Below are 27,756 nucleotides of genomic sequence, written 5' to 3'. Positions count from 1 at the left end.
GGTTAAGAGCATTGCCTGCTCTTCCAAAGGTCCTGAGTTCAATTCCCAGCAACCACATGGTGGCTCACAACCATCTGTAAGGAGGTCTGGTGCCCTCTTCTGGCCTTCAGGCATACAGACAGAATATTGTATACATAATAAATAAATAAATATTTAAAAAAAAAGAGTCACATCTCATTGGTCAAAAGCACATTCCTTTGGGTGAGCAGTAAGGGCCGGACCCTTTACCATGGCCTCAAGGTTTCTGAAGTAAGACTGTGACCAGAGGGCAGGCACATGGTGTCCAGTGAGACAGGCTATGAAACATAGTTCTTTTATCAGCTAAACTTAGCAAATGAAGAATTGGCATGATATTTTAGGCTTCTTTGTGTTAATATCCTTGTTTAGACGCCTGCAACTCTGACCTTGTGAATAACTGTAAAGTTTAAAACTTATGATCCATTTACAAAATCCTTTAGTCTAGTCTGAACTTGCTCTGAGGTGATAATGAGCTAGTTGTGTGCATTTTGTCTTAGACTGAGGAGAAATTTGTTATTTTCTTGTGTTGATCTGAGTAAAAAGAGCAAAGCAGGCTTTTAAATGCCTTGAAATCCTCGTAAGACAATAGATCTAGTTATGAAGCATATCCTAGCATATTTTCTACATATCAAGATCATCTTCCTGACCATCCACAGATATATGTGCCCAGTAAATGGAAAATTTAACGAGATAAACATACAAGCAGTGGAAAAACACCCAAAGCAGTTCTTAGGAAAGAAATGAAGAGACTCATGAGAGAAATTACAGACAGAGACAGTTATCTGCGGCCAGTGACCCTAAGGCTTTTCCAAGTGGGGCTTCCCATTAGAGAATCTCTCATCTGGTAGGTCGGCCTGTTTAACACTATTTGTCACCTGCTGAATACTCCCATGGCCTGTAACAAATTAATATTTAAAAACCCAGAAACTTCATCAATAAATTTCCATAATTAACTATGTACAGTTAAAATGGTCCCTTATATGAATTCATATGACATATATTATACCCCCGGCACACACGTGTGTGTTTTCCAAAATAAAGCAATTGGATTTCTGAGGTATAAGAACAAAAATATCATAGTTTTTATAATCTACCTTTTTCACCACAAGTGAAGGGTTCTATGAGACATAAACTTGTGAAGCCAAAGAACGCCCAAGTCCTTTAGCAGAGAAGAGAGTGGATTATTTCTTAAATAAGGCTTCCTATGCTACCATGCTAGTTTCTTCTAGAGAGAGCATACATACAGGCTCCAAAGCTACAGAGAAACCCTGTCTTGGAAAATAAATAAGTAAACCCAGTTAAGAAAAAAACCCTTCTGACATTGAAAACACAACACAAACAGAATGAAAGAAGGGTCACGAGGAATGTACATCTCTTTCTTAGATAACTTTTTTGAGCAACTTAGATCACTTATAATAATTCTTTCACAATGATTTCAATCTCTGACCTCTCATGAGCAGTATACGAGTTACTGTGGTGGGGCCAGGGAAGTGGTTTTGCAGGTGAAAGCACTTGCTACCGAGCCTGATCATACACGTTCCATCCCAGGGACCTACATGGTGGAAGGAGAACTGGCTTCCACAATGCACTGCGGCACAGGTCCCTACCACGCAATAAAAACATGTAATTAATAAAATTCAAAACAGTCACATTGGACACAGTCCACCTGTTAATACTGTTAGACTTAAGCTCAGCCACTCTGATGGATACACAGGCAGTGATGGAAAAAAATGATCTACACTGGGCGGTGGTGGCACATGCCTTTAATCCTAGAATTCAGGAGGCAGATACAGGCAGACAGGCAGATCTCTGTGAGTTTGAGGCCAACCTGGTCTACAAGAGCTAGTTTCAGGACAGCAAGGGCTGTTACACAGAGAAACCCTGTCTCGGAAAAAAAAAAATCTAAAAAAAACTAAGAGCCAAGCTAGATGGTGCAAAAATATAAGGAAGAAAGCAGTCTGAGAGGTAGGCAGACTCTGAGGCCCCCTAACAGGGCCCACACTGGTAAACAGCTACCCTGTGTCCTTGCAGAAGTCTGGAGGCTCATTCTTTGAAAAAGGTAAATCAAAACAAAAGCTCCCTGGAAGGAGGATGCCAGGCATAGCTGAAGGCACAGGCCCACACCACAAGCCAGGGATTAAATGACTGGACACATGAAATGCTGACACAGAAATTCTTCTGGTTCCAGTCTCCAACTTGGTTTTCAGAATGTGGACGAGCAGACTGTCTAGTTTTTAGACAGGTGTTTTTGACTAACCTGACCTACACAGAAGAGACTTAAAAATTACACATCCCAACCTCTGAATTTACCCTGTGATGAAGTTAACAAGCTTCATTTGTGCATGAAGGGCTTCCACTTAGAGTTTTAGACTCCCACTGAGCCAGGAGACATAAAGGACATGTTCAGATAACAAAACAAAACTCAAAACTAAAACCAAGAAGTTAAGGGAAACATAAGTAAATATAGGAAGAAACCCAAAATAAACTATTATGCTCAGAGAGCTAAAAGAGGCTATTGCACTTGTAAAACAAGAATGGAATGCTATTAAAAAATTAGTATCCAGGAAGCAGAAAAGAACTGCTAAAACACAGAAATTAAAAAATGAGCAAAGGGCTAGAAGATTTAGGAAAATTTCAGAAAGTAACTCAAAACTGAGATTAAAAACCAGGGGGTGGGGGCACACACCTTTAATCCCAGCACTCGGGAGGCAGTGAATCTTTGTGAGTTCGAGGCTAGCCTGCTCTACAAGAACTCGTTCCAGGACAGGCTCCAAAGCTACAGAGAAACCCTGTCTTGCACCGCCCCCCCCCCCCCCCCCCCCGCAAAAAAACCAACCAACCAAACAACAACAACAACAAAACGAACAAATAAACAAACAAAACCCCATGAGACTAAAAAGACAAAAGGGTGGACTTTATAGTATATAAACTATAAAAATAGAACAGGGCTTAGCAGGCACTATACATCCCCTAGGTTTGAGCCAGAGCAAAGATGACAGCTACAAATGGAGACCTGCCCCCAAGCCCCTCAAGGGGAAGTTCTGGCACAGAAGCTTGCTTCTCTTAAGAGGGGGTCTTGCTTCGCTGGCCTCAAGAGATCCTACTGCTTCATCCCCTGCATAACTATTCAGTTAACTTTGTTAAGGAGCGTAAAAAAGACACTTTTCAGTATGTGAGTAAGGTGTTTAAAAACTGCCTCTTATATACCCTTTTCTCTTAAATTCCTAAAAAAAGAACAGGAACCGAGCGGCAAGCATGAGTATAGCTGGGAGCAGCAGTAGCAACTAAATAAACACTGATATGCCACATTTATCATTACCAGACAGATGCTATTGATAAGCTTTCATGACCGGGTACACTGTCCTTTCTCTCTTATTAATGTAAATGTTAACAGTGGGAAAACTGGTTACCAGGTATACGAGAACTCTCCACTCCCTAATTGCCTATGAATCTAAATTACTTTATAATTAAAGGTTCTTTTTCTTTCTTTCTTTTTTTTGTTTTGTTTTGTTTTGTTTTGTTTTTCCAAGATAGGGTTTCTCTGTAGCTTTGGAGACTAGGCTGGCTTTCAACTCACAGAGATCCGCCTGCCTCTGCCTCCCAAGTGCTGGAATTAAAGGCGTGTGCCACCACCACCCAGCTAAAGGTTCATTTTCATTAAAAAATCATCTACAAAATATTTTACCCAATAGCTGTGGAATATACATGCAGTAGGCCACAGAAAATTCTCTAAATGGAGCAAGATTTTGCAAAATATAAAAGCCTTCAATGATTTATTTTACCAGATTGTAATGAAACAAAACTGGACATTGTAGCAATAGAAACTACGAGTACATGGAAATTAAACAATATGCGCTTGAATGACCAATAGGGTCACTGGAAAAATCAGGTGTAATTGGAAGAATTCTTAAAATAAAATGAAAATTAAAATAACTTGCAATTTACCAGAATGGTTAGATTTACAGCAAAGGCAGTCCCAAGAAGGAAAAATAGAACTATGAATGATTATGTCAAAAAATCAAGAGATTTTTAAGCCAGCAAGATGACTTAGAGGATAAAGGCACTTGAAGTCAAGCCTTGATCTGAATTGAATCCCTGGAACCCACAAGGCGGAGGTTGAGAACTAACTGAGTCTTGTAGGTTGTCCTTGGATCTCTACATGTGCACTATGACGTGTACATGTGTACATGCATGTATGTATGTGTACATACATATACACTAAATAAATAAATAAACGTTTAAAAAGCCAGAAAACAAACAAACAAACAACAACAACAAAAAAAAAACATTGAGAAATGGACCTCTGCCCTGGCTGGGAGGCTCCCAAGGTGTCAATAGCCGGACACCTGAAAGAGCAAGTTGAAACTTGGTTCTTATGGTGTAAAACCAGGAGAGAACCTGCTAAAATCACCATCTGAGGCTAAGACAGGAGAGCCAGGCATCACTCCACCGACCCTTCAGATAAGGGTTTCTGAATCTATGGAAATGTGTCCTGCCTTCCTATTTTCTAGGTGTGTGGTTGAAGTTTTTACTTTCCCCAGAGAGGGTCCATATACACCAGACTGGCCTTCAACTCAATGTAGCGGAGAATGACCTCCAACTTTTAATTCCTCTGCCTCAACCCAGCCCATTTTGGCATTTTGTTTTATTTTATAATCTTTTTGTTGTTTCTGGGCTGGGATCTGTTGTTGTTTTCCATGTGAATTTTTCATTTACCACTCACTGTATTTTACAGTGTCTTTAGTTAATTTGTGTTTTGGAGTAATATCTCCACCACCGCTGGGAGGCAGTTTCGTTCACCACTTTGCCCTGATGTTAGCTTCTTCTTCTTCTTGTCTATTAATGTTTTTGAATTACTTGACAAAGGAATGTCTAAGACAATAATCAAGTGTGATCTCAAAAGGACCACACAGTAAGTCAAATTTGAAAGACACACTCAAGCCAGTAGTGGTAGCACACGCCTTTAATGCCAGCACTTTGGAAGCAGAGAAAGTTAGATCTCTGAGTTCTACGCCAGCCTGGTCAAACAGAAATGAGTCAAGAAACTGATCTGCAGGCTGTACTGATATTCTTATCACCACCACGCTGTTCTAACATGAGGACAGACTGCCTGGATAACCCTGGCTTTGATCACAATAAACTGTGAGTCTGACTGAATATGGGGACTGTGAAATTTTTGGCAACAATAAAAGGCTTCTGGCTCAATGACTGAAAATTGAGTATCTAGCCTGTGACGAATCTGCATTGTTTCTTAAATGCTGGCCCGTGCCGTAGCACGAGAACTCTGAACTACATCTACCATAGCACCATGTCATTCTAACGAAAGCTGCCTCAAATACTTTGGCTCAAATCAGGGACTGCTGTATGCTGTGAAGAACTGTAGAAATTTTACTGTGTGCCCAAATTTTCTTTTATTTAGAGTATTTTAATATAGTTATGAAAAAGAAAATTAATATTTGTCATTCCTTAGCATAAATCAAATTAGTGTACCTTCAAGTTCCATTATATTAGAATGTTTGATTTTTAAGACTGATGGTTGAGCTGCACCTGGCATCCTATGCCTTTACTCCCAGCACTTGGGAGGCAGGAGGCAGGCGGATCCTCTGTGAGTTCAAGGTCTACAGGTGAGTTTCAAGAGCCAAGGGCCCTTCTCAAACTAACAAGCAAGCAAACAAACACAGTCTAAATTGCTGGCTAGAGTCTAAAAAAAATTGTTAAAAGAATTTTGGCTTGGGATTGGGACAGAGCCTCCAATAATTCCGGAAATATCCCTAACAAGTCTTCTGTTATTCTGTACTACATATTTCTACCAAGCCACATTCTCAGCTTTGGTGATTATAAAATTAAAATATTGATCAGCTCTGGAAAACACTATTTTCTATGTCCTGCAGCATCAAATACTCAGGTAAGACTAAATTTTTCCCCCTGACTGGTCTGGAACTTATTATATAGATGAAGATGACTGTGAACTCCTGATGTTCCTTCCAAGTGCTAGGATTATAGCTATGCATCACCATGCCCAGAGAAGATTTAAATCCTTATGTAAAATCAAACACATCCATTCGTGTGCAAAACAAAAGGGGAAATAACAGTATACCAAAGAACTATTTTAAAATAGATTTAAGATTTATTCTCAACGAATGTTTAGTTTGTCTATTTGATATATTCTAAATAGACGAGGCAACAAGCATGTGCTACTAAGCCTGGCTTGATAAAGAACGTTTTAGAGAAAGCTACTTTTTATTGAAAAAAATCTTAAAAAGTTTTTGTTTTGAAGGAACCCAGGAATTTACACCTTAAGCAAATGCCCTACCACTGAGTTACTCTGTGTGTAGATGTCTAAGGTATAAGACTTGCCTTTCAAGAGCCTGCTTCTTAAGTGATGCAGTACAGTCAGACTTCGACATTCAAGTGAGGCTCATGTGGAGCTTTGGCAGATGGCCTTTGGTCTCTGTACTACTCAGTTTGGGGTATGTGCTAACATAACTGTGTTTGGGGAGTGTATTTTGAAATGGAGTCAGCCACTCTGTGTTACCCAGGCTCAAGTGATCCTCCCACCTCAGCCCACGTGGACATAATTATAATTGTGCACCATTGCACTCACTTCTACGGTGGGAATTTATGTGAGAAAATAACATAAAATGCTTGGAGGAAAGGTTTGGGATGTGGCTCAGTGGCAGTATGTTCTTAGCATGCAACAGACCCCAGATTAGTCCCTAGTACCCCTGAGCCCCAGTCTTGACAAACCAAACTCTACCTAAGGGACAGGATGCTTCTTACACATATGAATTACAACAATAAAATCCAAGCAGTTAATGGGGTGACCTCAAAATGGGCCAATTTCTCTGAATTTAATTGAATTCTAAGGTGCCACTGACAGCAATACGACAAATACCAATAAAAAGAAATCAAACTGGGATAAGCATTAATTCTAAGACAGTGCCCAATCTCAGAGAAGTTGAATGTGGGGAAAAAAACACCTCTGAGTCTTAGATTAGTAAAATATAGTGTTTACCTGCTTAACTGAGAGTTCGGGTACCAAATGCCACTGAACAATTTCTCTCAAGATACCTTTGGTCACAGGTTTAAAGATTAATTAGAGTCTTTTTCCACGCTTCTCTCCAATGCCAACTTGTTTCCCCCACCTGTCATCTCCTTAGGAAGTGTCTCTCAGCCACCGAGAGCGCAATGGCTCCTCTGCACGGTCCACTGCATTCAGCACTCCCCTTTGCGGTACTTCCTAAACTCTGATCTATCGATTTGGTGTGCCTAGGTGTCACCAGCCTGGCAGTAGACGCCTGTCCTCATTGGATCAGCTCTGTAGTATTTCCTTTAAAAAAAATCCAAAACATTTATTTATAAATTCATTCATTTATTATTTGTGTGTGTATGTATATGTATGTGTGTGTGTGTGTGTGTGCATGCATGCGCATGCACCATAGTGTGCATGTGGAGGTCAGAGGACATCTTGCAGGAGTCAGTTTTCTTTCTCTATCTTGTGGGTCCCAGAGATCAAACCCAGGTGGTCAAGCCTGGGAGCAGGTGACTATCCACGGAGCCACCTGAACCCCGCTTCCCTGTGGTATTTACATTGCTCAGTACCAGCCTACTCTAGTTAACTTCAACTTTAGTAAATGTTGTTTAGTTTAGTGTTGTAAACAGGTACAAGGGTTGTAAAATCAAAACCGCACAGCAACAAAGAAAGGATATTTAACAAGTAAGGTGACCAGAAGAACACTTCTCAGTTCTTGTTATTGTTCATAGTAACATTAATTTTACATTATTAATGCATTTTACTGGCAATAAATAAGTAAATCCTTGGTACAGGTATTATGGAAAACGTATGAAGTTACTTAAATATTATAAACTGTTGGGCATGCAGGTCAGTGGTAGGACATCTGCTTAACATGTACAAGGCTGTGGTTCTATATGTACCATTAAAATTACTTAATTTAACTACTTATGGTACAGCAATCTTATTTCTGGCTTTATACCGAAAGCAAATTAAAAATCACTATATCAAAGAGACATCTGCATTCCCGTTTTCATTGCAGCACCATTCAGAATGGCGGAGATACACCAACAACCTATAGCTACTGACACATCAATGGATTAAAAAAATTGTGTTGTGGCTGGGTGGTGGTGGTGCATGCCTTTAATCCCAGCACTCAGGAGGCAGAGGCAGGCGGATCTCTGTGAGTTCGAGGCCAGCCTGGTCTAGAAGAGCTAGTTCCAGGACAGGAACCAAAAAGCTACGGAGAAACCCTGTCTCGAAAAAAAAAAAATTGTACTGTGTGTGAAAGAGTTTATTATTCCTTAAAAAAGAAGGAAGTCCTGTCATTTTTTGACAACATGGATGAATCTAGAGGCCATGTATGTTCAGTGAAATAAACCAGGCACAGAAAGACAATTACTATTTGGTTTTACCTAGAAGTGGAATTTTAGAATCCAAACTCAGAAACAGCGGAATGGTAGTTAGCACGCTACTGGGAGGGTTGGAGGTGGGAAAAATGAAGACACAGTGGTCAAACAGCACGGATGTTCAGGTATTGGTTAAGTTCTAAGAACTAATGTGTACTTAACTAATACACTATATATATTATTAATGTATATTTATGTGCATATTCACTGTGTAGGTCTCAAATGGTCTCAGAAGCGAACACAAATGTGACTAGTATGTGAAGTATTGGGGTGTTGCAGATGGTGATGATTCCACATAGAACATATATTATCTTATTTTTTATTTTATATGCATTGGTGTTTTGCCATGGGGGTCAGGCCCCTAGAACTAGAGTTACAGACAGTTGTAAGCTGCCATGTGGGTGCTGGAATTGAATCCAGGTCCTCTGGAAGAGCAATCAGGGCTCTTAACACTGAGCTCTTAACCAACCCTGGAACATATATTATCAAACGTATTGTATGCCTTAAACATACACAGCTTTGTCAATCACATCTTAATAAAGCTTAGAAGGGGAGAAACATTAAAATTTCAGGCACTATGTTCATTTAATCAAGATGCCATAATTTTTGTTGTTGTTATTATTGTTTTTGAGACAGAGTTTCTCTGTGTACCTTTGGCTATTATGAAACTCTCTCTGTAGAACCCAGCTTGGCCTACCTTAGATTCTGTCTCTAAATTTAAAACAACTAACCAAAACCCAAACCAAATAAAAAAAAAACTCAACAAACCAGTCCAACAAAAACTATTCTTTAAAATAGTTATACTAAAGCATATTTCTAAACCATATGAGTTCCTCACCAACCTTTGTTGCCTTCTATATGTTTTTGTTGAGGCTGAGTCTTACTTGCTGCACAAGCTAGCGTTTGAACTTGAATAATCTCTCTGATAACCCAAATAGTTGGAGTATAGGCATGTGATGATTTTATAAGACTTAAAAAACCTGTACAGATAGGATGTGTGAAATGGTACCTTGATTGATTCTACTTGTAATTTCATGATTATTAGTGGATTTGAGAATCTATGTATTAGTCATTGGTTCTTCTTCTTTGAGAACTACCCATTCTTCTGTTTATTTATCCTTAGAGTCTATAAAGCTCTGTTCTATGAACTGCAAACGTTCTAATATTTTAACTTCGTGGATTTATACAAACTCCAACTTTTGACAGTTTACTTTTCTGTCTTTTTTTTTTTTTTTTTTTGCTTAGGTTAGTATGTGTGTGTGTGCGCGCACACGCGTGCATGTGTGAGTGTGTGTGCGTGCACATGTGGAGGGCATAAGTCAGTGTCAGGTGTCTTCCCCACTTGAGTTTTTGTCGGGTCTTTCCAGGAATCTGGTGTCTACTGATGCAGTAGAATGTCTGGCCAGCAAGCCCCAGGGATCCTCTCCGCTTTGACACCCCAACAATGGGATTACAAATGCTGGACAATGGGACAAATGCCATCCTGGAAATCACTCCGGAGACCAGGCTGGCATCAAATTTAGAGATCTATCTGCCTCTGCCTCCCAAGAACTGGGATTAAAGGCTTGCACCACCACCACCCAGCTGGATCCAAATATTTTTTCAAAATGTTTATAACTGTTAAATATAATTTATTATTTTTCTTCTCCCCATTAACTTGAAATGCCAACTCACAACTTACAAAGTTTTCATAAATGCACAGCTGCTTTGTTTCTAGGTTCTCTCTCTGAGTCATTAATCTGTCTGTCGCTGCACTTACAGCATTGTATCTAATGGTTAGTGTTTCACACTTAAGAGGGCAATTCCTTTTTCTTTAAAATTGTATTGGTTTCTCGTGATCATTTGTCCTTCAATACAAACACAGACTTATCAAGCTTTGGGTGACGGTGCAACCTTTAATCCCAGCGCTTGGGAGGCGGAGAGCGCTCTGCTCTATGTAGAGTCTAGGACAGCCTGGGCTACTTAGTGAAACACTGTTTCAAAAACAAACAGACTTATGAAGTATCCTAACATAGACCATTGGGTTTTAATTAGTGTTGTACTTAAAAGTTTATTTTGGGATAACTTATATCTTAGGATTTCTAAATAAATACAACATTTTTTCTTTTCTTTCTTTTTTTTTTTTGGTTTGAAGTTTGTTTCACGTCTTTCAGTAAAATTTTTGTATTTTACAGACTTCAGAAAATTTATTCCTTTCAACCTAAACTACAAATCTTTTTCCTATATTATACTGTTTATTCAGCTTGGCTATCACTTCGTCCTGTAAATGTTTCTGCTTTCCAAGCCTTTTGGGCATTCCTTTTCCATGCTCTTGGATGTGTTCATTCTTTGCTTGGTGTGAGTTATGCTAGGCATGGAGCGTACACTGGCGAACGACAACACTCTATGTCCATTTTCACAGAAGACGCAGAACAGAAAGCAGATATCTCAGGGAGGAACATGCCATTATAGGGGGCGTACACTGTGCTGTGGGAATATATAAGACAAATACCTAACTCAGACTTGGGGGTGGCTGGACTGGGGGAGAAGGGTGTCAAACACTGCTTCTTAAGGAAGTAACATGTAGACTGAAACCTGTAAGAAGAACAGAAGTTAGAAAACACGATAGTGACTAAAAATCATAGCACTGATATTTTTTCTTGCTCTTATTTTACTGCCAAAGGTCTGGTTTAATTGAAATCATCTAATGTTTGAATACACTTTTGTTGACTTCAACTTTGAACTGGATTTTACTTATTTTTTCTTTTTGTTCCCATACTGCTTGTAACAGCAACTCTTGGCTCACTTGTTTTCTTAAATGCTATAATTCCTCATGACTTTACCCTCCCCTTTTTGTTTCCACCTACGCTATCTCTCCTAAAGACTCACATTACGCAGCCCAGCTGGCCTTGAGCCTTCCCTTCCTGCCTGGGTCTTCTAAGAGCTAGAATTGCAGGCAGGCAGTACCACACTAGGCACTGTTTGCTTTAAAAGACAAGGTCTCATTATTTAGCCCAGGCTGACCTCAAACTCTCTGTGTAGCTTAGGGTGACCTTAAACTCCGGATCCTGATCACTCTTTGAGTCCTGGGATCACAGATGAGTCACCATGTTTGGTCTAGCATTCTAACTTCAGCACTCACCACTATAGACTTTTAGACCAAAAAAAAAAAATGCTAGACAAAAAACTAGTTTAGAACATATATGGTACTGCTTCTAGACTTGTTTCAATGACTAAAAAAATCGTAGAAAAATTCAGCCAACTATTGATAGGGCTTATAAATAATAAATAAATAAATAAATAGGCAAAATCTTACTTGTTCTGTAGCTCAAGTTGCTCTCAGACTCACTATGTAGCCCAGGCTGGCCTTAAACTTAAAAGAATATATAAATTTTGCCTCGGCCACTTGAGTACTAACTAGGCTTACAGGTTTAAGTCTATCACACTCAGCTTATGTTTTTCTTAGAGTATCAGCTTGGCTAGGCTATTAGTTTTTTATTTCAATCAAACACTAATATAGGCGTTGTTGAGAAGTTATTTTATAGATGTAATCAAAGCTCATAATTAGGTGACTGAACATAAAGGACATTATCTAGGATAATGTGGATGGGCCTGAGAGAAGCAAAGAAGCAGCTCCATCTACAGACAGTAGCTTAGATTATGTCCAAGATCAATATTCTTGTCACCTTCTCTGAGGATTTCAGATCAGCTTCATCACAACTGTACAAACTGACTCTCTATGTATTTCCTACCAGTTCTGCTTCTTTGGATGAACTCTTGATAGATCTGATATACCAGGCTTATAGTTTATTTGTAAGTATAATTTCTTTAAAAGCTTAGTAGTTTCTGGTCTATTTCTAGTCAGTTCCATGTGCCAGTAACTACACCCAAAGTTCTGCTTTTGTGGACATGGTTCTTAAGCCTTTCCTTGGAATGAATATGTCCCTTCCTCTCCATCCCACATCAGAGCATCAGCATCTCTTACCTGAGCTAGTGATTGAAAAGCCCCTACTGGCTTCTCAGATTAGCTTTTCTCCTCTATCTATTTTCCAAACTGCTGCCAGAGGTCTCTTTCTGGAAAACAAATATGATCGTGTCACTACCTTTTGTAAGAACCCAGTAAGTCTCCCTACCAGCAGGTTTAAACTCCTTTTTATTTTATTAACTCCTGTTTTTATTTCTTGTTTCCTTCTAGTGTCTTTGTGTTTAATTTTCTAATATTTTAAGATAAATACTCCAGTTAATGATGCTTTTCTTCTATTCTAACAGGTCAGTAAAGTTTTAAATACTTTCTAAGCTTAAATCAATCATACCACTTTTGGTATATATTATTAATTATCATTCTGTTCAAAACTCAAATATCCTTCGCGGTTTGTTTGACCAATAGATTATTTAGAAACCTCTTCTTAATAATTTTCAAAGCTAAACTTTCAAGTTCTGGTAGAAACATAACAGCAATTTAGTCCCATTTTCTCATCTTTTTCCTAGATACTGTACAGATCAACAAAGAGAATATTAATAAAAGTACATTTTGATAAAACCAGAAGATAAAAAGCCCAGAAAATGCCACACTGTAAGTAAATACTGCCCAAGTATTCAGGACTAGCAAAATCTATACAAGAAGTCATATCTGAATGTAGACAACTGCAGAATGACAGGAAGTACAAGGACTCTATGGGGAAACAGTATATTTTCATTCCCAGAGAGAAAAAATCTTAGCTTAAAGGTCATGTTTGGAACTGAGATGGAATGGGGCTCCTGATGGGAAAGAAAAAGGAGGCATAAGAATGTGTCATCAGAGTGTGAGGAGAGTGGTTTAAAATCATAGTCTCTGCCTAGCGGTGGTGGCACACGCTTTTAATCCCAGCACTCAGGAGGTAAACACAGGTGGATCTCTGTGAGTTCCAGGATAGTCTGGTCTACAGAGTGAGTTCTAGGATAGCCAGGGCTACACAGAGAAACCCAGTCTCAAAACTTAAAATAAAAAGGTAAGTAAGGGGGCTGGAGAGATGGCTCAGTGGTTAAGAGCATTGCCTGCTCTTCCAAAGGTCCTGAGTTCAATTCCTGGCAACCACATGGTGACTCACAACCATCTGTATGAGGTCTGGTGCCCTCTTCTGGCCTGCAGACATACACAAAGACAGAATATTGTGTATATAATAAATAAATATTTTTTAAAAAGATAAGTAAGTAAATAAATACTAAGTTAATTTAAACTGATTAATCTTTAAATATTATTTAAAATTATAAATGAAGCACTTTTTGTAATTTCTTATTTTGAAATAATTGTGTAGGAAAGCTGCAAATGAAGAGCAACTCGCAGCAGTTAAATCATGGAAGTCACTGGAAAGCATGGGAGATGAAGATGTAGTTTAAACAATGACTCCATTCCCCCCTTCTGGATGGAGCCTTCAGCAAGAGAAACCTGGAAACCCATCTTGATGCTAAAGTGCAACTAACATTCTCCCTACATCTTCTACCAGTGGTTTGAGTGAATACATTTCATTCAAATATGAGCTACAAAAAAGTAAGCATTCATGCAAAGACAGTATATAAACACTGTAAAACTCGATGCAGAGGCACATCTTATAACCCTAGTACTTCAAAGGCTTAGGAAGGAGGATAGTTTCAGAACAACTAGGGCTATTCTATACAGTAGAGTCTTTTCTCAAACAAAAAAATACCAAAAAGCAGTGCATTACATCTGACAAACTAAACAGACAATATGACAAGAGATGAAAATGAAATTTAACATTTCTTAAGGGTAAAACTCTATTAAATTTCTTTCTTTTCTTTCTTTCTTGTTTTTTTTTTTTATTTTATTTTCTGAGACAGGGTTTCTCTGTAGCTTTGGTGCCTATCCTGGAACTAGCTCTTGTAGACCAGGCTGGCCTCGAACTCACAGAGATCCGCCTGCCTCTGCTTCCGGAGTGCTTGGGATTAAAGGTGTGCGCCACCACCGCCTGGCGTTTTTTTTTTTTAAGCCAGGGTCTCACCCTGTAGTCTTGGATGGCGTGACACTCATTATATAGGCCTTGAACTCATAGAGATCTGCACATCCCTGCCTTCCTAGTGCTAGAACTAGGGTGTGTGCTACCATTACCTACTAAAAAGATCTTAATGAAATCATGAAAAGACCTAAGAGCAAATACTTTAGAATTCAAGGAAGAGGGCTGGTGTGCTAGCTCAGCAGGTAAAGGGGCCTGCCACCACCTGATGGTCTGAATTCTATTCCAGGACCCACATGGTGGATGGAGAACCAACCAACTCTCACATACTCTCCTCTGACCATCACATACACCATGGCATGAGCTCATTCAGACACATCTATATACACACACAGTAAGTAAATGTAAAGAAAAAAAGTTAAGGCAGATCTAAGTAATTAATATAGTAAACACATACCAAAAGGTACAGTAAAAAACACTGGCTGCACATTAAAATTCTTTCAGTTTTTCAAGACAAGGGCCCACTGGGTAGTACCAAATGGTCTAGAATTCACTCTGTAACTCAGGCTGCTCTAGGATTTCCTTCCTTCCTTCCTTCCTTCCTTCCTTCCTTCCTTCCTTCCTTCCTTCCTTCCTTCCTTCCTTCCTTCCTTCCTTCCTTTCTTTTTGAGACAAGGTTTCTTTGTAGCTTTGGTGCCTATCCTGGAACTAGCTCTTGTAAACCAGGCTGGCCTCGAACTCACAGAGATAGACCTGCCTCTTTCTCCCAAGTGCTGGGATTAAAGGTGTGCACCACCCCTGCCTGGCTGCTCTAGGATTTTCAGCAATCCTCCTGCCCTAGTCTTCTTTAGAATTAAACACAATAATGCACAAACTCAACTTTCACTCAGATGAACCCTTCTGGCAGAAACAACTGGAGGATGAACTGAAATCAACAGGTTACGGGCCACACTTGAGTGAAAGACCTGGTAGCAAGCACTAACATATTTAATGGCAGACATAAGATGAACGCAAATGGTACACACAGGGGACAGAATGAAGCATAACTAGTTATGCGCTAAAGATGTAAGACCACTAGAAAAAATATAATAAGTAGAATAAACTCAACAATTGTACCACATATATTACAGATATGACTTAAAGTTAAAAGCCAAGTTAAAAAAATTTAGGCAAAATTGAGGCTGGTAAAAAGGCTTAGAAGGTGAAGGCACCATTAATCCCAGCCCTTGGGAGGCAGAGGAAGGTATATCGTTATGAGTTCAAGGCTAACCTGGTTTACATTAGCAAGTTCCAGGCCAGCCAGGGGTAAATATTGATACCCTAATAAAAAACAAACACACAGACAAACAATGACAGAAACAGAAGAAAGAAGGAGGAAAAGGTCTTTCTTGTATTGCAAATACCATAAAACACAGCTGGGCACGCTGGCCTGTAATTCTAGCACTTTATATACCCATGAGAATCAAGAAAGAAAGAAAGAGAGAGAGAGAGAGAGAGAGAGAGAGAGAGAGAGAGAGAGAGAGAGAGAGAGAGAGAGAGAGAACACAAGATTGCTGAGTTCAATTTCCAGGACTTACACGATGGAAAAAGAGGGCAGGCTGGTCAAAGTGATGCTCACCTCTTTAATCCCAGCACTGGGAGGAGGTGGATCTCTGTGAATTCAACAGAGCAGCCTCGTCTACAGAGGGATTTTAGGACAGTCAGTCAGGGCTACATAGTGAGACCCTATCTCGAGAAAATAAAAGAGGGCAGACTCCCACCTCCACACTCATGCTCTCGTACAAGCACATATTCATGTGCACACACACAAATATAAAAATAAATATTTAAGATGTTTTTAACTAACTGAGGATTGAGTCTTGAAAGCTGCAAAACAACAACAAAAAAGACTTCCCACATTCTCTGATTAACAACATGTTGAAACTTGAAATTTATAGCAAAACAGAAAGCAGTTAGATATTAACTTAAAATTTAAGAAGTCTCCTGAAGGAATAAAAACATTAAAAAAAATTTAAAAAGCCTCTGAAACAATATGGGTTACAGGGGTAATAGAAATGAAGGTAGCAGGCCAGGCAGTGGAGATGTACACCTTCAGTCCCAGCACTCAAGAGGCAGAGGCAGGTGGATCTCGATGAGTCCAAGATCAGCTTGGTCTAGAGTGAGTTCCAGGACAGCCAGAGAAACCCTGTCTTGAAAAGCTAAATAGATAAATAAATAAATGATAAAAATGAAGCCTGCAGTTTCTAAAAAATTATGTGATGAAAAACTACAATTCGGAGGCTGTGCAGAAAAGCTCAAACAGTGATTAGAAGAAACTTTATTGTTTTTTGAATATTTTTACTGATGAGGAAAAAATAAAAGTTACTGATTAGTTCAAAAAAGTAACTTTAATTTAGCTAACTGAAGAAGAAAAATCTTATAAATGAAAGAGAAATTATAGAAAACAAAGTTGAAAGAACTAAAATAATTAAACAAAAATTAGGTTTTCTGTCATGGGGGGGGAGAATCGGGGGTTGGTATCTGGAGAGATGTCTCAGTGACTAAGGACACTGGCTGCTCTTGTAGAGGTTCTGGATTTGATTCCCAGCACCCACAGAGTTTCACAAACATCTGTAACTCAAGTCCCAGGGGATCTGACATGCTCTTCTGACCTACAGGGGCATCAAACATGCAAGTAGAGCATACACATATATGCAGGCAAAAAACCACCCATACATTTAAAATAATAAAATAAATAAATCTAAATTTAAAAAAATTAGCTGACTAAACTGCTAGCCACTAATCATGAAAAAAAGGACAAACACAAATATACAAAAATAAAAAGTAGGGGAAATGACAAATAAAAAGTTTGAGGTGGTAAGAACTGTTCTATAAAATTCTATACATTAAATAAAATATTGATAAAATAATTATTTTATAGTAAGTAAATGTGACTTATGAATGTAATCAGAGACAGCCTCGACACTAATATTTTTAATTAATTAGTTAATTAAAAATTATTTGCTTTCATTTTTATGTGTACTGTATTTTGTCTGTGTGAGGGTGCCAGATCTCATGGAACTGAAGTTACGAACGAGTTGAGAGCTGCCATGAGGGTGCCGAAAATTGAACCTGGATCCTCTGGAAGAAGAGGCAATGCTCTTAACCACTGAGCTATCTCTACAGCCCTTAACATATATTCTTGATCAAAGTACTTATGAAAATTGGGCAATGCTCCTTAACAACAACACATAACAAATGTCCCTAACATAATAATAGTAAAAACATGCATATGTTCATAATACTTAATAGAGAAACCTTGGAAACCTTTCCCCTAAAATGAGGAATAAAGAGGATAATCATTGATGTTTGTTACTATCCTACCTAAACTAGGCAACATAATCTGACAAGAATAAAAGGAGAGGCAAAACTGTTACTATGTACAGACCATATAACTGTAACATAGAAACATCAAGAAAATCACTTGAAAAAAATACTATAAAAGTATGGAATTTAATAAGGCAGATCTTCCAAAGGTCCTGAGTTCAATTCCCGGCAACCACATGGTGGCTCACAACCATCTGTATGAGGTCTGGTGCCCTCTTCTGGCCTGCAGACATACACACAGACAGAATATTGTATACATAATAAATAAATAAATATTTATATAAAAAAAAGATTACATAGACTGAATGTGAGGAAAGCCTTAGTTTCCTGAAGTAACAAGACAGAAGTAGATAGTATGGTTTTGGATTCAAGGCAAGACTCCACACCTTACAGAAGCCAATTTGTTTTAATTTAACTGATGAAATAATAAGATCTTAGCTAAAATACTCTGTCTTCTTACACACTGGGTGAGGACACAGAATTTCGAAAGGCTATAGCATAAAACAAGTAAGAATGGTTTTGAAAACATGACAGTAGCCTTATCATACATTACAAGTCAAGAATGTGTGTGTGTGTGCGTGTGTGTGCGCACCAACAAGCAAACTTCATGTATCAAAACAGAAATCAATGAAAACAAAATAACTGCCCACCCTTTCAAAGACTGAAAGACAAATAACAATTATAAACCTTGGTCACAAAAGCTTCTTTGGGCAGAGGGCAGCAGCGAATACACTCTTCACTAGTGGAAGTGCTGACCTAAGTGACTGAGAGCTCAGCCCCAAAAGGGACATCTGTGTCAACTTCCCCAACCCAAAGCTCAAGAACTATCACAGAAGAGGGGAGGGAGAGGAGAGAATCCTACGAGCTGCAGGATGGGAAGGCACGCTGCGAATGCTGCCTTTTGGATGTGACATGGCCATGGTACTCACAGTAACAGTGTTACCGTCAGTCAAAACTTCAATACGGGTGGGAGAGGCTCAGGAAACTTATGAAGCCCCACCCTAGCGGAGGAGTTAATAGCAGCTGAAAGCTGCTGGAAGTGGAACAGTGATCTCTCTCTGGGTCATGTGTGGCTCCAGAGAATGGCCCAAGTCCTTGCAAACAGTGGCAGCACTAACTGAAAATAGTAGGCTAGTTTAAAAAAAAAAAGGCATGAAGATGGGATGGGAATGGAGTGTCAGGGAAATTAGAGGTGGGGAAAAAAGGAGTGGATACAGTCAAAATACATTTTATTTTTTTAAAATAACTTATATTTATTTATTATATATACAGTGTTCCATCTGCATGTTTGCCTGTATGCCAAAAGAGGGCATCAGATCTCACTAGAGATGGTTGTGAGCCACCATGTGGTTGCTGGGAATTGAACTCACAATCTCTAGAAGAGCAGTTAATACTCATAATCTCAAAAAAAAAATACTCATAATCTCTAAGACATCTCACCAGCCCCAAAATACATTTTATATAAGTATGAAATTCTCAAACATAAAATAGATTTAAAACAAGAAAAGAAAAATGCATAAGCCAAAAGTTTGGTAAGGTGTATGACTAGCAAAACCAAGGCCCTGGGCTCTGTCCTTAGTAGCTAAAAAGAACAATAAATGTAAAAGTAAGAAAGAATGAATCACAAGTGGCCCTCGTATTAGTTAAGAACTGTTTGCTTAGTTTTAAGTCAGGCACAGCTAGGAGTTCATACCTATAATCCTACAGCTAGGAGGCTGAGACTGGAGTACAAAGGCAGATTGGACCACACAGTGAGCTTTAGGCCAGGCTGAGTCACACATAAGCACTTCTTTCCAAAAATGCAAAACAAAGCAAAAAACCACTTAAAACAGCAAATTTGACTGGGAAAAATCTAGGAGTTCGACGGCACATGTATAAGGAGACAAGTATTCTGACTAGTAGATTGATGTGGGAGTGTCATATATCAATCTGTTGATTTCATTGGCTGAGTAATAAAGAAACTGCTGGCCCTGATAGGTTATAAGATAGGTGGGCGGAATAAACAGGATAGGATGCTGGGCGGAAGAGGAAGTGAGGTCAGACTCTGCTCTGCTCCCAGAGAGACGCCATGCTCAGCTCTCCTGGGTAGACGCAACGATGGATGGAGGCTAGAATCTTCCCGGTAAGCACACCTTGGGGTGCTTACACACATCATTAGAAATGGGCTAGTCCAGGTGCGAGAATTAGCCTGTAAGGGCTAGAGTTCATGGGCAAAGCAGTTCTTTAAATGAATACAGTTTGTGTGTTGTTATTTCGGGCATGAGCTAGCCTAGCGGCCGGGGTGTTGGGGACGCAGCCCCGCCGCCGCTTCATATTTCAACAAGTAGATGAAAAACACTTAAAACCTTTATGGAGGGGAATCTAGAAATATTGATCAAAATTATAAATAACATTTATCCTTGACTTACTAGTCTCATCTCCAGAAATTTATCTTACACATACACTAAATATATGTAAAGTAATATTTGCATATAACAAGAAATTAAAAATTAATTAAAATACCCATAATACACATATAAAGGGAACTGGCTAAATATTATCTCTCATTAGTTTTACAATGGCAAAAACTAGGAAAAGATGAGGAAACTGTGTTATCTGTAAAGATCCACATGGAGGGAGGGCTAACTCCAGCTACTAAGCAAGAAATATGATGAACCTGGACTATATGGCTGTGCCATATGAAAAACATCAAATGAGAATGAGAAAAGTTACCAGCTGGTAATTCCTAGTGCAATAAATGACTTGGGAGCAATGAGCAATGAATACATCAGTAACTACCAAGTTTGACTGGGGTTTATAAAGGCTACACCTCTAAATTCACTGTTTGTTCCAAATGGGGCATAATATAAAACACAATACATACACGTGTGTGTATATACATATACACACATGTATATACATATATACACATACACACACACATATATCTCACTTTCTACACAAAGTGAATTAAACTTCCAGGGATACCTTATTATCAGAAAATATAGGAGATAGAGAAACAAGTCCTAAGAAAACAAAAGACAAACATAGATTTGGGGATATTCTATAATAATACAGTTTCAATAAGAAGTTTCAGTAAGAAGATAATGAAATTTTAAAAAGAAGAAAAGAAGATGGGAAGGAATGTGATGTGTAAATCTTGTTTACATTCTGATTGGAATCAATTAAGCAGAAAAAGACATATTTGGGACCATCAAAGAAATATAATCTTGGACTGGGAATTGGAGAATATTAATTTTTTTAAATTTTCTTACATAAAAAATGATATTGCTAATGAATAAGAAAACATCCCAGTTTTTAGTGGTGTATGTAGCAGGGACAAAGTAACATGCCGTTCTGGAATGGGACCTAAAATATTTGCAGAGAGGAGGAAATATTGACAGATTAACAAAGGTAAAAGAAAAAACTCTGACAAAATGAATAATGGCTACATACATACGGCGTTCAACATGCTGTTCTTTTACTTATGTATCAGCTTGAGAGCATTTGAAGGAAAGCACTTAAAAATGAAACTAGTCAGTAATGCTTTAAGAACACAGGAACACTTACTTGGCTACGGCCACTATGACCAACACATTTCTCTTAACATATGAATTTTACAATTAAATGCTGACTTAAGAGTGAAGAGAATACAAGTAAATTATTGGTAAGATAAAATTCTCAAATGATCACATCAGGGTTTTTACACGTTTTCATGTGCCTGTTTCAAGTTTAGCATGATTCTCAGACAGGTTCTGCATGAAGGATTTACAAATGAAAAATAATAAAAATATTAAGGTTTTATTAGGCTGTCATAATACATACATGTCCAAGTATTACTTTAAGACATCAGTAACACAACTGTATAAATAAAAACACACATGCATGCCATATAGAAATTGACTACCCAATTTATAATATGGTTTTAGTTCCCTTACCATCAATATTTAGCATCATTTTCCACATGGCAGGCCGAACAGATTGATGGAATCCAAACCATACTTCCCTGCCCCCTCCCAGAGGGTGGTCATATCCTTCTGGAGCTGAGAAAAAGGAACGCCCCACAGGTGTATATCTACAAAAATTAAAATGGCATGTTCAATCCTTTCCTTCTAATACTAATACTTAAATCAGCAGGACAGAGGACACGAAAGCAAAGACAATTAACTTATGATACTTACAAATACACACGAAAGCAAAAGGCTATTCTAAATGAAGAAATTCATCAGCATCCTTCTCTGAAATTGTCTATTTTCAGAATCTGTTAGTTTACAAAGCAATATATTTTATTATTATTATTTTTAAGACAGCATTTCACTGTATAGCTCTGGGCAGCCTACAGCTCACTACATTAAACCAGGATGACCTTGAACTCACAGAGAGCTGCCTGCCTCTACCTCCCAAATCTTGGATTAAAGGTGTATGCTACCTCACTTGGTCCTTAAAATACTTTCTTAAAAACAAGAGCATTGCAACTTTAAAATGTTAAAGAGTAAGCAATTTCTACAAATGTTTCCAGATAGCTATACTAATTGTTTCAAAGCTACTTGACATATGCAGTACAGGAAGGAATATGGAAAGCTAGTGTGGTTTTAAACTGCAGTATCCCTCTCTCCCTTTTTTCCATGCAGGAGCCTGAATGCAGGACCTCAAGTATGCTGGGTAAAGACTCCAGCCTGAATTCTATCTCCTGCCCAAGAATAGCAATTTCAACACAATCTGATACTATGTATAAAATATGCAACCTTTTTAAAACAAGGTGATTTGAGTTCATAGAATATCTGAAATATCAGTTATTCAAGACTTAGAGGTCCTAAGATAAATGGTTAGGAATATCTCTGTAGAATAATTCACTAGATTAGCTAAGCTAATGATGTATATTTTACTTGCTATTGTACAAATGAAATAATGAAAAGCATGGACATACAAAGGTTAACTGAGAAAGGCTTCTACTACTCACTCTAAGGAGGAAAGAAGCCAGAACCACCTACTTCATGGAGGGCAGATGTCGTAGCACCACGTCAACGGCATGGACCGGGTTAGTGCTGATTGGCTTGTCTAATTCCAGTGGCTCAGGCAAAGTCCGTCCCGTCAGCACTTCATGTAGCAGGTGCCAACTCACCCGGGATACAAATTTGACTGACACCTTGAAAGGTCGATCTTTGCCACCTTCCCCAGGTAATGTAACATCTAAATCTACCTGTTGATGGGACAAGACCCAAGTGTAAATGTTGAAAAAGACAGATTTAATTATTTAAAATTTAACTTATAAAAAGATAACAAGCAAAAATAAAAAATCTTAATGTCAAATTAATAGATTAAAATTCAAAAACATAGTTTATTCATGGCAATATTATTCATCATTCTAAAACACTGGAACCTACTTAAATACACTAACATTTAGGCAGCTATAAGAAAAAAAGGAAGAAGAGTTAGGTGCTAGTGATGCACGCCTTTAATCTCAGCACTCGGGAGGCAGAGGCAAGCGGATCTCTATGAGTTCGAGGTCTACAAGAGCTAGTTACAGGACCAGCTAGCTCCAAGGCTACAGAGAAACCCTGTCTTGAAAAACAAAAACAAAAAACAAAAGCAACAAAAAAAGTGAGATTAAGATGATATCAGTACGACACAAGTTAAAAAAAAAAACAAAAAACAAACAAACAAAAACACTTCCCCTTTGATACTAACTACAAAGAGAAAAAGAATCTTAGAAGGAAAAGGCAGAAATCAACTTAACCAAGTATTGAAGTTACCATCACCATTAATGGAACAAATATATATTATGTATCTCTGGGTAAATGGCACTGATGAAAGAAGAACACTTCTGCAATGTTCTGGCTAAATTATACATAAACAAAATGTACCGGGGGGGGGGGGAGGAGATGACAAACACAATTCAGGAGCAGTCTAAAAATAACTTGCCTATGGTCTTCAATCATGTTAACATCATAAAAGAAAAGAAAAAGGCAAGATAATTGTTCTACAATAAAGACCAAAGTCATGTGATGTTTATTAGCATAATCCTGGACTGAATTCTTTATTAGAGGAAGGGAAGACACTAGAGAACATAATGAAAACAATGGGAAAAACTAGAATATAGATTGTTGATTAGACAAAAGTATTATGCCAATAATAAATTTAATTAAATTGGCAAATATACTATAGTTTTTAATCTTTATTTTTAGGAAATAATACATATTAAAATGTTATTAATGGGGCATAATGTACATAACCCAACTATGAACGGGCTAGGAAAAAGTATGTATGTATTTTTGTTTCATGAAAGAGCCAAAAGAGAGTAAGAAAAAATTCTAAAATCAGAGCAGCAAATTGTTAAGGACATTGGCGAATCTGAGTAAAGTGTATGTGACTTTTCTACATTGTTCTTTAGGTTTTTCTGTAAACCTGAAATTATTTCAACAGAGGTTGAAAAATGATCACATTAGTATGGGTTATAATTTAAAACGGTAGTAGATCATTTAAAGGGAGATATAGGGGTTGGGGAGTGATGTGGGATGTCCTTGTGTATTCTGTGATATTGGTTGATGAATAAAACTGCTTTGGCCTATGGCAGTGCAGAATATAGAGAGGTGGGAAATCCAAGCAGAGATACAGGAAAAAAGAAGGCAGAGTTAAGAGGAGATGCCAACAATCACCAGAGGAGTAAGATACCAGAGCAATATGGGTAAGCCACAGGGCATGTGACAATACACAGATTATCAGAAATGGGTTAATTTATATGTAGAGCTAGCCAGTAAGAAGCCTAAGCAATTGGCTTCTTGGTAGCCACATCTTTTCAGATAGACTTTGCTTGTTGATGGCAAGAAGATGCATGGCGTCTTTAAGAGATGGCTTCCTGGTTCGTGCTAGCAGCACAGATGGCTCTCTCAGGAGAGCACTTGAATGAGGTTTGTGGGCAGCGTGCTACAACTTGGTGGCTGTGTGGAACCACTGCTTCCCACAGCTGGGGTGTTAAACATGACTCCCAGAGCTGGTGGTAAACATACCTCTGCCATGTTGGAAAGCTGAGTGGGGTGAAGCCAGCAGCCAAATCTGCTGCTTTGGTCCTAGCCATGCCCACATAACAATTTAAAATTATCACACACACAAAAAAAAGATTACAGATATACAATAAAGACAGAATCAGACAAAAAGAAAGCTCTAAACAGTCACAGTGTGTTTTTAAAAAAATGTATGTAGGCTTGGAAGAGAGAGAGAGAAAAAAAAGAGTATAGGCAGTTACAGAAAAAAATACTTTAAAAAATCCTCAAAGAGACAGTAAAATAATATAAAAAATAAGATGCACAGGGCTGGAGAGATGGCTCAGTGGTTAAGAGCATTGCCTGCTCTTCCAAAGGTCCTGAGTTCAAATTCCCGGCAACCACATGGTGGCTCACAACCATCTGTAATGAGATCTGGTGCCTTCTTCTGGCCTGCAGACATACACACAGACAGAATACTGTATACATAATAAATAAATATAAAAAAAAATAAGATGCACAAAGATGGAAAATACACAGAGAGCCTGGATTATGTATTTTACTGTGTTTTTAAAAATTTTTTGACTGTTAATGAGCTATATGCTAAAAAACAATTGATTATAGGGGCTACTAAGTTAAAGCAACATATATATATTTAATCTTAAAATTTTTTTTATTTTTCCATTCAAAAATTTACACTTCCTCCCCTCCTCCCATTCCCCCCCTGTTCTCCCACTCCCCCTCCTCCCTCCCCCTCCCTCCTTAAGAGAGGGCAGGGAACCCTGCCCTGTGGGAAGTCCAAGGCCCTCCCCCCTCCATCCAGGTCTAGGAAGGTGTGCATCTAAATGAGTCTAAGGATATGTTGCTTTGAAAAAAGGTTCTGTTTTTGTTTCCACAGAAGATAAAAAGCTGTGGATTCCTTACAGGCTAATATGGTTTGATTAAGCAAGATCCCTGGAAAGGTCTCCAATGGCAATGATGACCCAGGTGACCCAACATCCACAACAGCTTCAAGACTACCAGCTGAGATGGACAAACCACACAAAATATCCCAGGCAGGGCTTGATCATAATCCTAAATTTTCTCAGGATCCCCATAAGATTGCCAGTGCCTCCCATCAGCAGGAAGTAGTATAGAAAACTATGCCCAAATTCCCAAAATATTGTTTACGAATGTTTGTTTTCATTTAAAGGGGGTTGGTTATAAACGGTTAATGGTCATAGTCAATCTCTTTCTAAAGAAAAAAAGGAGATATGATATAGAAATGATAAAAAGGTAGATTATTAATTCTACTTTAATCCAAAAAACAACAGGTCTGCTCCTGGCAGCGCCAATTACTTCAAGAGCATGATGGGCATCAAAGAAGCTCCTTATGGAGTTTGCTTTCAATGTGGTGAGGCTAGCCATTTGGGCAAGAAACTGCTCTTGCTTGGACTGCTTGACAAAATGCTGTATAAACTGGACATGCAGGACCCACAGAATAATGGCTGCTGAACTTGCCAAAACAAGGTTTGGACAGTCCTTTAGGGTTCCTGCTTCACAGAAGAAACTGACAGTCATTCTACAGGACACAGAGAAAAGTGGCTGACAAACTGCAAATATAGGCAGGACGCTCTTTCAAATTTCTTGCTTCACTGAAAAGTCTACCAGATACTATAGGCCTGCAGGTGACTGTCCAGGCAGCCAGATGTTTCTGTCATTTCTAGAATTTTGGAAGTTCCTTACAATGAATTTCCTGCTTGTTCAGGGACTATTATATCCTTCTGGGGTCTCTGATAGAGTCGAAGACTAAATAGTTATACTTTTCCTTAGTTATAATAAAAGATAAATTAGATATGAAATTTTAGAGTCACAAAGATAGGATAGAGTATTTTATTTAATTTTGTTAATTATAAATAGACTAAATATTGTAACTGTAATTCTTACCTGATAACCATTTTGTTTTATGTAATTTTAAATTGTTAAAGTTAAAATCTTCCTTTTTAACTATAGAAAAAGGCAAATGATGTGAGATGTCCTTCTGTACACTGCAAATATGTTTTGTTTTTATTGGTATTAAGTAAAGCTGCTTTGGCCTATGGCAAGGCAGAATATAGCTAGGCAGGAAATCCAAGCAGAGATATAGGGAGAAGGAAGGCTGAGTCGAGAGAAGATGCCAGCAGCAGCCACAGAAGCAAGACATGTAGAAAATAAGGTAATGCCACAGCCATGTGGCAATACATAGATTAATAGAAATGGATTAATTTAAATGTAAGACCTAGCTAGGAATAAGCCTGAGTCATCAGCCAAACAATCATAGTTAATTTATAGCCTCTGAGGAATTATTTTATAAGCAGCTGCAGGACTGGGTGGGGACAACAAAATAGCTTCTGGATACAGGGAGATGGCTCAGTGGTTAAGAGCACTTGTTCTTGCAGAGGACCCAGAACTGGTCCCCAGCACCCACATGGCTGCACACAATTAGCTATAACTCTAATTTTAGGGGATCTGACACCCTTTTCTGGCCTCCTCAGACACTGCACAAACATGATGCATAGGCATACTGAAAGACTTTGAGACACCTTAGCACTACTGCACCCCCCATCCTGGGAACCAGGCCTCTAGCATTAGGAGGCACCTTAGCACTACTGCACCCCCCTTCCTGGGAACCAGGTCCCTAGTAACCAGCCACGCGTGCACGGGAGCTTTGAGTACTTTCCATCCCCATTGTAGTCTTTCTCCAATAGACCCGGACCCTGGAACTGGGGTGAGACGACCTGCAGGTGTTCCTCCTTGTAACCGCCATAACATTGATCAAGTAGAGTTAGCTGACCATTGTATGAACTAGTCAAAACAGTTGACAAATGATTTTTGGACTTTCCCTTTGATTCTGTACTACCCCCTCCCTGAATTTGTGGTTTTTTCCTTTAAAAGAGCTTGTAATAGACAAAGCAGGGTCCTTCTCCTCTCGAGGCTGAGGGACCTCTGCCGTGGCAGAATAAAAATTCCTCTTGCTATTGCATCAACCGTGCTGTGAGTGTCTCTTGGGGCGACCTCCTCCTTGGTGGGGCTTTAGGGCCCAACAT

General features: G+C 38.6%; 1 protein-coding gene across 1 annotated transcript in view; it reads right to left on the bottom strand.

The window, feature by feature from the left end:
* LOC126509108 (protein argonaute-3) overlaps positions 1-27,756 on the bottom strand; it is a 92,349-nt gene that overhangs the window by 37,900 nt on the left and 26,693 nt on the right. The window contains exons 3-5 of the mRNA XM_050154791.1: positions 23,110-23,119; positions 22,703-22,911; positions 21,650-21,786 (exon numbers count right to left, since the gene is read on the bottom strand). Coding sequence (XP_050010748.1) covers positions 21,650-21,786; positions 22,703-22,911; positions 23,110-23,119 — 356 coding nt within the window. The remainder of the gene's footprint in view (positions 1-21,649; positions 21,787-22,702; positions 22,912-23,109; positions 23,120-27,756) is intronic.

Source organism: Alexandromys fortis, unplaced genomic scaffold (assembly GCF_014885135.2).
Source record: "Alexandromys fortis isolate MF-2015 unplaced genomic scaffold, M_Fortis_MF-2015_v1.1 scaffold_26, whole genome shotgun sequence".
In the NCBI taxonomy this organism is placed as follows: domain Eukaryota; kingdom Metazoa; phylum Chordata; class Mammalia; order Rodentia; family Cricetidae; genus Alexandromys; species Alexandromys fortis.
Note: the sequence above shows the minus strand (reverse complement) of the source record. Positions and strands in the feature narration are given on the sequence as shown.